The 13076-nt window shown below is 40.1% G+C and overlaps 1 protein-coding gene across 11 annotated transcripts in view; it reads right to left on the bottom strand.

The window, feature by feature from the left end:
- The window catches only part of SORBS2 (sorbin and SH3 domain containing 2), a 237125-nt gene that overhangs the window by 61503 nt on the left and 162546 nt on the right, over positions 1 to 13076 (bottom strand). For 8 of the 11 annotated variants that reach the window (XM_073017778.1, XM_073017779.1, XM_037994454.2 and 5 more), the window contains 5 exons: positions 10840 to 11012; positions 6077 to 6143; positions 5204 to 5248; positions 3899 to 4088; positions 759 to 873 (listed from right to left, as the gene is read on the bottom strand). In XM_073017778.1, coding sequence (XP_072873879.1) covers positions 759 to 873; positions 3899 to 4088; positions 5204 to 5248; positions 6077 to 6143; positions 10840 to 11012 — 590 coding nt within the window. Of the gene's footprint in view, positions 1 to 758; positions 874 to 3898; positions 4089 to 5203; positions 5249 to 6076; positions 6144 to 10033; positions 10778 to 10839; positions 11013 to 13076 lie in introns of those variants that run through there. The other 3 variants (XM_073017780.1, XM_008000478.3, XM_008000477.3) reach the window with 3 other exon arrangements.

The raw sequence follows: 13076 nt of genomic DNA on the forward strand, positions 1-13076 counted from the left end.
GGGAGTATTGGGGAATCAAAACCAAAGGCCAAGGGAGGACCTATGTGTGAATCTGCACTTCGAGGAGGGAAGTGGTTCTTCTTAAGTGTATAGATATTTTTGTTTGCATATAATCAAATAACTGGAAAAAATCCTGCAAAGTGAAATATAATCTTGATCCATTAGAATGACAATCAATCAGGAAGCTTGAGGCTTGGTAACCTGAGGAGGGATTTAATAAGAAGCAATTAAAACAACTTGTTATAAAAAGGGCATTTGGAAAATTTCCCCTTCATCCAAAGAAATACTAAAAAGCCAATATGGAAAACAAGGGATAGAACTGCCTGGGTCCATGTGTATTGGGGAGATTAATTAATGATTTTTCTCATTAGCAAGCTATGATAGCAATAAAGCATTGCATTTATGAATGTTTTTTAAAAGTTAAACTCTGGTTAATGATTAGGCACAGTTATAGTTACATGCAAATGAATCTTGCATATAAATATATATATGTGTATGTGTATACACCTACGTGTGTGTATATATATAAATACACACACACACACACATACACACATAACTGGTCAGTAAAGACAATACATTAGAACGTGTATCTTTCAATTCTGAGATGAGATGTACAAATCATGATACAAAATAAACATGATTTCTAAGTAATTACCTTTGTGACAAAAATTGCTAATGGATCTGAAATTCAGGTTTATTTGGGAACCCTGGGAGCCTAGCGAGCTGACATATTCTGTTTAACGACAGGTGCTTACTGGTCTTTCATGCTGCAGAATTGATGACTTGCCAGGTTCATATTCAAAAATACTCCTTGGCTCAGACCGAAATTTTCTTGTGTCCACTTTTCTGTCGGGAGGATCCCAGTCATGCCTAGAAATAAACAACAAATCACACATTAAAATAATCCTTTTTGCTTAAAGCAATTGTATAAAACCAGTTATCTGTTTTCAAAGTTACTTTTAGTATAGTTTTAACAAAATCTCTCAGGATAAAAAGTTAATCTGTGAAAAACACCACATTCCCCCGCGCTGGCTCAAAAAGTCACATGAGGTGTTTGTAGACGCGCAAAGAATGACCAGTGAGTGACCCCCTGGGTCCCTAACGGCAGCCATGTATGCTTGTGCTTAAAATAGGTGGCAGTATGCTCTGCTGAACTATGTGCGTTTAACCCACCACTTTGTGACCTTTGTGATCCTTGATCCAAAGTGACAAGGAATAATGCACACACCATGTTTGATCTTATTTCTTGAAGTGGGATCATCGCTTGGGAAGAGTACAGAAGTGTCATGTGGGTGACGTGTACCAGAGCAGGCAGTGTGGTACAGGAGGTCATCTTTTGGTGTGAGCCTTGAAAAACCAGAGTCAAAATCTTACTCATGGGAACCAGCACTTTTCCCCCAAGGAATATCTTCCAAGAGGCTGTCAGAAGACTTACGAAGGAAAGCTTCAAAAAAGGGTTTTACAGAATTAAGCTTTTCTAGGCTGCTGAGCTAAAGAAGAAGGCTTCTTTGGGTTTTTTTGTTTTGTTTTGTTTTCGAGACAGAGTCTTCCTGTTGCCCAGGCTGGAGTGCAGTGGTGTGATCACAGTTCACTGCAGTCTCAAACTCCCGGGCTCGAGCCATCCTCTCTCCTCAGCCTCCCAGGGGCCATGGTTTTTAGGAGGAAGGATTTTCTGACTAGAGATGGGGGTAATTCTGACTCCATGGAATGGAATGAAATTCTTGCTCCATGGCCCATTGGAAATAGAAACGCTCTAAGGGACAGAATTAGGGGCAAGTCCTAGCTTTCTACTAAATTCATGAGTGATATGGAGCAAGACCCCTTAAACCTTCTCAGTCTTCATTTTTTTCCATTTGTGTAAAATGCAGACAGCAATAATGTGTTGTTCTTCCTTGCAGAGGAGTTTTGAGCATTACATGAGATAATACATATGAAAGCCATATGGAATTTTTTAGGAGGTTATCATATGTTTTAGTGAGATATTTAATTTTCTTTTTTTTTTTTTTTTTTTTTTTGAGACGGAGTCTTGCTCTGTGGCCCAGGCTGGAGGGTAGCGGCTGGATCTCAGCTCACTGCAAGCTCCACCTCCCAGGTTCACGCCATTCTCCTGCCTCAGCCTCCTGAGTAGCTGGAACTACAGGCGCCCGCCACTGCGCCCGGCTAGTTTTTTGTATTTTTTAGTAGAGACGGGGTTTCACCGTGTTAGCCAGGATGGTCTCGATCTCCCGACCTCGTGATCCGTCCATCTCGGCCTCCCAAAGTGCTGGGATTACAGGCTTGAGCCACCGCGCCCGGCCAGTGAGATATTTAATTTTAACAAAACATACAGGATGGGTAATACCTTTAAATCAAAATGTTAATTTTGGTTATTTTTTGATGATAAAGATAACAATTTGTGTCTAGAAAACTGTTTCTCAATTTTAAGGCCTCACATAATTCATCCTGAGGAGATTGGTATTAAAATGAGAATCCCTTGACACACGAGGTGTGTGTTTGGTGGGATATGCTGCACCCTATATGATCATCAATTTCTCTATTATAACACTTTTATTTATTCTTTTTAGTGAAGATGGGATTTCGCCCTGTTGACCAGGCCAGTCTCGAATCTCCGGCCTCAGGCAATCGACACACCATGGCCTCCCAAAATGCTGGGACTGGCCGGGTGCAAGGGCTCACGCCTGTAATCCCAGCACTTTGGGAGACTGAGGTGGGTGGATCACAAGGTCAGGAGTTAAGACCAGCCTGGCCAAGATGGTGAAACCCTGTACAAAAATTATCTGGGTGTGGTGGTGGGTGCCTGTAATCCCAGCTACTCAGGAGGCTGAGGCAGAGAATTGCTTGAGCCCGGGAATCGGAGGTTGCAGTGAGCCGAGATCGCACCACTGCACGCCAGCCTGGGTAACAGAGTGAGACTCCATTTCAAAAAAGAAAGTGCTGGGACTACAGGCGTGAGCCACCACGCCTGACCTGATCATCAGTCACTCTTAATGGTACCACAGGGTGTTGAATACAATTTTTCTGGAATGGGTCTGATAATGCTTCATAACCAGCATTAATAAGAAATAATTTTTATATTCTTACTTTTTAATTGCTAGGATAGCATAGGCCTTGGGTTTAATCAGAGCTGAGCTTGGACTCTGGCTTGGACACACTATAGCTGTACGAGCTGAATCAGTTCCTTCCATTTTCTAAACTGCAGTCTCTTCCTCTCTAAAACAGATCGTATCTCACTGGGTTGTTCTCAGAATCAAATGATGTGACACAGAAAAAGCGCTTAGCCTAGTGCTTGGCTTGTCATGAGCGCTCAATAAAGGTTACCTATAATTAGAAGTATTAGTCATTATCCTAGTAAAAATAACACAATAAAATGTGTTTACAAATTTTTATTTTCATGTGGATAGTTTGTATAAAAATATTTCAGTGGAGAAATGAAAACTTGTAATGAAAAACTGGTAGGAACAAATCACAGACACTTATTAACTAATGCCTCATTATGAGTTATGAATAACTTCCCCTGCTTTCAAAAATGCCTCTTATTCGTAGACCTGGGGAAACAGAATTAACTGCATAGCCTGTCACCTGGTATACCAAGGGAAGTACATGTCCATTATTTCTATTTACTTGTCTCTTATATGTATGTATTGATCAAAAAGCAGAAAATGTGCCCATATTACTTCAAGTCTAATTTAGGGCACTCCGGTATCATGAAACAAGACAGTGAAAACATTTGCTACAACCCCAGCCGAGGAGGTCAATATGGCATATGTACGGACCAACAAGATTATACACACACTCTCTCTGTGAGGTGTGCACTGATTCTTCTACTGAATGCCATGTAGCCTTATTTTTATCCTAAGCTAAACACAGGCCACCCTGGGAGGGGGAAGTGCCTTACTTTTCTGTTGAAGACCGGTCTCTTGGTCGAAGTGGTGGGATTGGAGGTGGAACATGTGGGGGAGGCACTGGGGAGGACGCATCCTTAAAGGCATTAGTGCTGTTGTCGGAGTGGCTTTTGGAAAGAGGTCTGTAGGTTTGGGTCTTTGCAGCAGGGTGTGACTGAGCACTGTAGGGTGGGTTGTACAGACCTATCATGACAAAAAACAAGAGTAGACAAAAAGCAGAAGCAAATAACCTCTTAAAAATGAATTAAATTATGTGTCCCCCTCGAAATAGCCAATGATTGCATAGAAATTATTATCAATAAGCATATTCATAACGGATACATTAGAAGATAGTTTTTTAAATTTATTAATAATTTACTAATTTCCATTAATTTATTAATTACAAATTTATTCTGTATGTAAGCCCTGATTACAGTAAAATCTTTGTCAATTATTTCAGAACTAGTAATAATTCAGACTGGTACTAGGAATAAACTGATAAGTACTCAGCAAATTTTCTCTTTAATTGTATGCACTAAGAAAATAGTTAAGCAGCTGCTGAAGGGGAGGGGAGCAGGGCAAACCTCAGAACCTGCTCTAAAGAAAGAAGAAAAAAAATAGTTGTGCACCTGTCCTGAGCCTGTGACTGGGCAGGGAGAGGAGCCCTGAGCAGAATCCCCTGAGGCAACATTCAGAGAAAGTGATGAAGGGAAAAACATTTCTCAGGGGTCCCTCCCTCCAGCCTGCAGATCCCTGCAGGAGATACCAATGCTTGCCAATTCAAGTGGCAATGCCTGGAACTGAAGTCATTCTATTATGACCACTGGCAATTCTGAGTCAGAAAAGTGGCCCCGCCAAGGGGGATTTTAAAAATCTTTCAATGAATGGTTGCATTTTGAAGCTAAAAGCAGGGACAAGGTCACAGAATACTTTGTTTGACTTGTTTTTGGTGAAGTGTATCTGAAAGATCTTACACAATTGGAATCATTCTCTTTGCTGATAAAAGATCTTTATCTTATTTTGTACCCTGGGTTACAGTGTGTCCTTTCAGCCTGTCCTTCACACTTTGGTTAAACATTCCTGAAGCTGAGAATAAACAACAGTGGGAATGAATGAGATAAACCAGTATTAGTTCTCATTTCCATGAGAAAAGTCAATCCTTTTGTTACGCATGCTCTGAGAAAGGAAAAGAAGTCATCCTCCTAACTTATGAACTGAAAACATGTGCTCAAACAGAAGGGCAAAAAAGGTGACTGTGTGGTTCTTCCAGATATTGCTGAGCATAAAATAGACATTGCAAGCAAGGAAACCCATCCTACCTGCATTGTATGTGTAAGGAGTATGATACATGTCTGTGTCATCATCTAGAAAATGAAACATAAATATTATGGTAATACAGATGGCCACCAAAGCATAATGAGACAGCAGAACTTCAGTGAAACAACAGAAATTTGTTAGAAAAGCAATGTATTTTTCCTAGTTCATAAAGCCATTTTTTTTTTTTTTTTTTTTTTGAGACAGGGTCTTACTCTGTCATCCAGTCTGGAGAGCAGTGTTGTGATCATTGCTTACTGCAGCCTCCAAACCTCCAAGCCCTGGGCTCAAACCATTCTCCCACTTAAGCCTCCTGAGTAGCTGGGATTACAGGTGCATGCCACCACAGGCCTCTGCAAACTGCCCTTTTTTGTCTGTAACATATTCATCTTGCTGCCCTCCTCATAGCACGCAGAGTCAGGCCCTTGTCCTCGCTTCCCCAGAACCCTCTCTGCTCTGCATCGTGAATTTCCTTTACCAAGTGTTTTAGTGCCCTCCTGTCTACAGAGCAGACTCAGGCAGACCTGCTCAGACTCACTCTCTTGATGAGAGCAGACAGGGGTGGGCAGAGGAACAACGTGCCTGTTTACCAGGCAACACACCAATTTAGACTGTGGACAGGGGAGGATGGAGGCTGAGGCCAGAATGCCTGGTTGTCCTCTGTGGGGAGGCTTCTTGGCAGCTCAGGTGGTAGGCAGAGGCACAGGGATCTGTCACTGGAGGGGTGATAGAAGGAGAATAGGAGGCATGCTGAAAAGAAAGGGGACGTGGAGTTTGCTGGGGTCTTGACATTGTGTATGAATCAAACCTGCACAAAAGATGAGTGTACCCCCTTCAACCCACTAGGACCTGATCAGAAAGCAGAGCAGCAAACGTACCCGGCTTGTGCACCATGTGAATTTGCTTAAACATCGTCTTGTACCAGTCCTTCGGCCGGTCGACTGTCTGTAACGAACAGAGCGTCCAGTGGTTAAACTGGCTTCCAATCAACATGGCTCCTCAGTGTTTTCATTTCTCTATTTTATCTTCTTAATAACAGAGTCCCATTCTGTGATAAAATGTTCTGACTCTTTACTATGGCTTCATGACAATTTCAGCAATTTGTTTAGTTATGTGTGCAGTTTGTTAATATATTACCTTGTGTTTGAATTTAGGCTGAATTGGAACTTCAGATGCTATGGTTTTATTTTTTCAAATTATAGCTGTGCCCAGCACTAGAGAGTTGATATTTGCATAAATATATTTATATAAAGTCCACTTAATAAAAGTTGTTGTTGTAATAAATTGCTTAACTCCTTTTGGTAGATAATGATCATTATCCTTAGATGCTTTTTACTGAATGTTCTGTCAAGACAGTGTTTTCAGAATTCACTGGGGAATATTTTTGACTCAAACTGTATTCTGATCAGCATGGCTCTAGAGAAATAAATTTGCTATTTACTAGTCTAAGTTACTAAAATACAGAATGTAGTAGGCGTCCTAGAGTCCTAGAGAAAATTTAAGAATGTAGATATTGCTTCAAAAATTTTAATATGATAATAAAGTGTATACAACATTGGCTCTGCTAAAGTTGTAAGTTCCTTGAGAGTAGAAGTCCTCCCGGATCCAGGCTTCGGACATGAGGGGAGCAGTAAGTTGTAGTGGAAAGATGAAATTAATGTAGAATCTTGAACCAAGATTCAAATCTTAGTTCCTTAAATTGCTGCTTAATACACTCTAGCAATACGAATTTGGGCAAGTCATGTCAACCTTCTTGAGCCTCAGTTTTCTCCTCTCTAATATATCATAATTATATCTAAGTCCTAGGATTGTTATGGAAATTGAATGAGATGATGTCTACACAAGGCCTAGAACAATGCCTAGAATATAATAACTACTCAATAATAACACTAGGGAACCACAAATATTTATAGAATGAAATAACGAATGAAGGTAGCCTATTGGATGGAACTCTGCCTTTCTATACACCTGTAAAAGTAGACACGTGCTTTTATAATCATACTCATAGATTTTGCAAGATCTTACCCCAACTCTCTTAGAGCTACCTGGGCAACAAGCTTGACCATTCTGCTTATAGGAACTAACTATACCAGACTTTCCAAGACAGTTCTCTTGACTTAAAAAATTCCATTAGGACTGATACAAAAGTATTCTTATACTTATTAGACTGAGTTTGGTTTAGATTTTCTTGCCTGATCTTTTTTTCCCCCCAGAAATGTGGTCACTGCATTTTTCATCTGAACATTAAGGGTTTTGTGCTATATCTAAATTTATTTTGACCTCTGGGCGTATATTATTCTGAAAATCACCCCAAATACAGATTAACATTAAGGGCCCCTTGACTTTGTTGTGAGTCAGCTCTTCATTCTGGGCTCTTTCTCCATGGCATAGTTGAGGTTATTGGTGGACTATTCAGTCAAAGGATGGGAAATGGTGGAAGGGATTGCAGTGATGAAGCAAGAATCTATTATTTGCTGGCTCAAAGTTGCTAAACATGTATCTTTCAAGAAAGTTTATTTTTATAAAGGACTGATTTCTCTTTCATTAAACCTCATTTCTTTTATGGTACTAAAGCAACAGAAAATACAACATAACGTTGTGCAAAAATGTTTTCCTGGACATGCCAATGGCAACAAGGAAGGGTACGAAGTGAGTTCTATCACTGTATATGGCAATGCATCTTGACAGACAGGTTTTTTTTTTCTTCACTTGCTGGAGGGCCTATATCAGGTAGAATCTCACAGTGATGCCATCTGCCAGCTTTATATGGTGAGCACAGAGAGGCCAGAAAATGCCCTGTTGGCAAAGGAAATATGAAGCTGGTAAACTAAAATATTAAAACTCTATATCCCTTTCTGAAAGGAGTACTCTCAGCATTTAAAGTTCCTTTTGTAAATTTTGTAAATGCCATCATAGAGATTGCTATGCCTAAGGTTCAGAATAAGAAAACAGTCTACTCAAATTTCAGGAAGTTTACTTTTGTATGTAAAATCATTTCACATAAAAAACAGCTACTAGCAATTCACTATGCAGTTTTTTCTACAACCTTGACTGAATAGACCTGAATTTTTACATTCCTACAGTTTTCAAAACACCGGAACTCTACACCAATTTAACATGCAGAGATTTCAAAAAAGAAAAAAAAAAGACATATTTTCTACATAGCAGTATACAGTGACTCTGTTCTATTTTTTTCTCCTTTTCAGTTTTGAAAATACTCAACCAAGTGTTATATTGGAAGTAGAAGAAAAGAATCTTGTATTTCACTTAACTAAGCTGGCCTTAATGACATAATCTCATGGGAGCTGAGCCCTGGCGATTTTTGTTGTTTTGAAGAACAGCAGTGAAAGGTTCACATAGATGTCCTAGGTCACATGAGAGAGGGCAATCTAGAGGGCTGCTTGCCTTCATTAAAATAGCTCAAAAGTACTGTTTGTTGACTCTTGGCTTTCTAGAGTTTCTGGATGACTTTACAAAATTCTGTTTCCTCGGCATAGGCTGGCTGTCTAAAATGACCCTACAGCACGGTACATTGCGACAGTACCGCCTTTGGCAAATACGCTGAATCTGATCATCACTACTTTCTACACACATGAGAAAGAAAAACAACCTTGGAGAGTCTTGGCCCGCTGTGGCTCAGAGACAGCCTGACTTGACATTTATAATCACAGCTAAACGAGGGGATGTGCTCGGGAGGGCTGTATAGTCAGTGAAAGACGAGAGTCCTCATAGAACTGTACCTTCTTTGTCAAGTTTTAAAGGTCTAAGTAAGAGGACAATTATGCATAAAAATTACGGTTCCTTATAAGGAACTTCTGCATTGGTTACATTGTGTTTTCTATTTTATAGAAGGGAAACTGGCATTAAATGTGTAGTGTGTTGGCTTATGCATACCCAGACGTGCTTTTGATTTGGCAGTGGATAAACATTTAAAAAATTTTAAGATGATTTAATTTTCATCAACCATCTCTAGTATCTCAGTTTTTCCTTTTGAAACTAACCAAGCAAAGTCTGGTTAGTTAAGGAAATTATGTCTTATAATGGATAAAAACATGGACCAGGCTTGCACGTCCATTATATATCATTTATTGACCTAAAACATACTCAGATATTTTTGACAAAATCCTCTCAGACAGAATCTACAACTACATAGAATCAGGGCTTCTTAGTTTTGTCTATACTATGCCTCAAGTGTCAATTACACAAAACCAATGACACCATATCTGTCTGACTGTCTATCCCTACATAATTAGAAGAAAGTTTCAAATTTAACCATTTTGAGTCAGAAATCTTATAAGGAAAATGAACAAGAAAACATATCACCAGAAACATGTAATCATCACAAAATGAAGAATATTGGTCATAATCCCTGAACTTTTGTTTGGCACATAAAAATATGGCAATTGTCAGTTTCAAGACAGATTGTTAGAGCATCATAATTAGTCACATTTCCTCAATCTAATGAGTCTAAAACCCCAGTAATTGCTGTACAGATTTACTTTTTGGCTTCCAGTTGTAATACAGATGCTGAGAATAATCCATTTTAAATTCTTCTGTCTGTATATAAAACACATAATCCCCATATAAAAATGTAAAGTCAAGGAAAGAAGAAAATCCCCACACTTTATCGTTAGTTCTTTTTGACTGTTTCCAATCTTACCATGGCTTTTTTTTTCCCTGATCTCTTTCCCGTTCTTCGCCTCCATCCCTTATTGTCGTGGCTGCCCAGGTCTGCATTCCCGGGGAGCAGCTCTTGGCCACACCCCAGCTTTACATGGGTCTTGCTTCAAAGTACATGCAGCCGTGCTCCCTCCCCACAGGGCCCCCAGCTTCACCTGCAACGGTGTTGCTGCTCTCATCCTGTCCCCGGCTTCCTTCTCCCGGCTGGCACAAGCCTTCTCTTCCAGGGGACTTGGTCAGCCAGCTGCTGCCTGCCCAGGTTCTCAGAAGCTGCCTCTGCTACTGCTGCGTTTTGCCGGAAGGGGCTGCCCAGATACACTGAGCAATGCTTTGGCAGAGTTTTAAAACTTAAAAAAAAAACCCAAACACTTTCACTTATCATCCCAGGAGAGCTCTCAGCAGGCACGGCTGAAGAGGGACACTAAAATGTGTATTTTTCTTCAGACAGCTTTTCCTTTCCATGACATTAACTCTCTTCACTCCAATCATCTCACCTCCCAACTCCCAAATCACAGCTCCCAATCCCCCGGTGTTAACACACATCCATTTCAAGAAACGAATACATCACTGGTTTATTTGCAATGCACATGGGAATTCAATGCAGCCAAAGAATTTTCACTGTCTCATTCCTTCTCTTTTGTCTCTATTGCCCTAAGCCTCTTTGGTAAAAGGTAAAAGAAAAACAAACTAACTAACTAAACCACACAACATAGTTTTATCATTTAACAAAATTGCAACGTTCACCATGTTTCATTCAAATAGAAAAACAGATTGTGTAATTCTCTCCCATGGACAGCTTTCTTTCTCTGCCACACACAGCCTAACATTCATGAGAACTCGGATGGCACGGAGGGCAATCCTCATTATATAAGACCCTAGGAATGCGCAAAGCCATGGACAATCCATCCTTTGTGGAGTCTGTGCACAGCCCCAGACAGACGCACACGCTGGCATTTCCTACCGTTCTAATTGCTGTGGGGATTCCGGATTCATCCACCGGCCCGATCCCTGGGTAATGCGGGGCTTTGATGACGGTGACTCTCTTCTCTTCCTCTGAGGATCGGTACAGGGGGACAGAGCTGCTGGTGGTGCCATCCAGAGAGTGCGCGTGCTGGGGATACATCTCTGTGGAATCTGTACAGAAAATGTGGTAACATGGAATGTATTCATTGCACAGGGAAGCATCAATTCATGGTGTCTTGTAGATTTATGCCAACTGCAACACAGAGTCCATATTGCCATCACTATCCCTTTTAACTCATTTACTTTCCATTTGAGCTGGTGGAGACTGTGTAGGTGTGCGGGGAACAGACCTATACCGGCAAGGGCCTCACCGTTTCATGAAGAAGGCTGGGGAAGAATGGCATTTGTTACATGACGGTCTGGAAGCCTCTGAGTTAGGAAGTGCTCTACATGCATTATCTCTTCTTATCCTTCCAGTAATCTTCCAGGGAGGGCAGGATAGGGGGAGCAAGAACCAGTTTTATAGATGAGGGGCAGGAGCTGAGATAAGGTTAGTAATTTCCCTCAGGTCCTCATTTACATTAATATTATTCTTGTGATACTGTTAACTACTATTATCTACAAGTTTGGAAATGTATTTCTAGACAAAGATATGGCTGTTGAGTCAGTAACAGTGATTTCCTAAAAATGAAGCAAAACCAAAAATCACTTAAAAAAATCTTCACATCCAAGCCTATGGTTATGAAAGCTTATGAATAAATAAATGCTTTAAAATTATTAGTACGATTTCCTATGTGCGTTTTTACCTTAAAATATAAAAAATCATGACTTTTTACTTTTTGACTACAAAAACTGCCTTAAGGATATAACTTAGATGAGGCTTATCAAGTTCTTCATGGTTTTTAGTAACTTCTAGAATACTTTCAGAAGCAACAGAGTACAGACATGCAGTATATATTCCATTTACTCCTAGTTCACAGATATTTTAAAAAATCAACATTATTACCATTCCTCTGGTACGATTAATAATATGCCTTTCTATTTTTCTGCAATTAAATTGAAAATGTTGGTGACAAAGAATGACACTTTGTATTTACTCTTTATGTCATGATTTGTCAGGACTGCCACTCAGAAAGTCCTTTGAGGTGGAAATGAAAAGAATTCTGTTTCAGGGTGGGACTCATTGATACCATTATGTATATATGATATATATCATATATAAATATATTTTTCATGAAAAATGTGTATAAAATATCATAAGTAAGCTTGCTTTTTTTTTTTTTTTGAGACGGAGTCTCGCTCTGTTGCCCAGGCTGGAGTACAGTGGCGTGGTCTCATCCTCCGCCTCCTGGGTTCAAGCGATTCTCCTGCCTCAGCCTCCTGAGTAGCTGGGACTACAGGTGCCCGCCACCATGCCTGGGTAATTTTTTGTATTTTTAGTAGAGAAGGGGTTTCACCATGTTAGCCAGGATGGTCTTGATCTCCTGACCTCATGATCCACCCGCCTTTGTCTCCCAAAGTGCTAGGATTACAGGCGTGAGCCACAGCACCCGGCCATAAGTAAGCTTTTTAAGAAATTTTAACTCATCAATATAAGGGTAATTACAATTCATATCTCTCTAAGGTAAAATCCACTGTAACATTTGTAACTGCTATTACTATGATTATGACTATTTTCAATTTAGTTTGCGTCAGAAAGGCATTTTTAATACATTTTTTGATGAAGAATGGATAAGGCCAGTTATAAAACTGCTTTATGTGCAGTTTATGTGCTGGATGGTGACATAAAATGTCCCTGAATAAACGAACAGCATCGTAGCCTTTCAATACTGAGTCAGTGCTGGGGAAGGAGGTGTGTTGTCTGCAGTCAAAGAAGACACGGTGGTTCAAGTCCCCGGTTGTAGTTTCTTTCCCCCGTTAATGGCCCCTTGAATGTGAAAGTAACATTCAAGCTAGTCCTTATTAAGACACAATGAGATATGTGACACTAATTGACTTTCTATTTAATTCCAAAAAGGACTTGAGTGGGCCGCCATGATACTAGTATTTTTATCAGCAGCAACTGTTTTTTGAACACTAGCACGTGCAAAGTCCTATCTAAGCAAGGAGAATCAACTCTGCCTTCACATCTGATCCATTGCATTCTATGAACCCATACCTTATGCAATAGAAGTTAGCCCTTTATTTTATTATTCCCATACATGGTCTACTAGCTGTCATCTTAGCAATCTTTTG

This window comes from Chlorocebus sabaeus, chromosome 7 (genome assembly GCF_047675955.1).
Source record: "Chlorocebus sabaeus isolate Y175 chromosome 7, mChlSab1.0.hap1, whole genome shotgun sequence".
In the NCBI taxonomy this organism is placed as follows: Eukaryota; Metazoa; Chordata; class Mammalia; order Primates; family Cercopithecidae; genus Chlorocebus; species Chlorocebus sabaeus.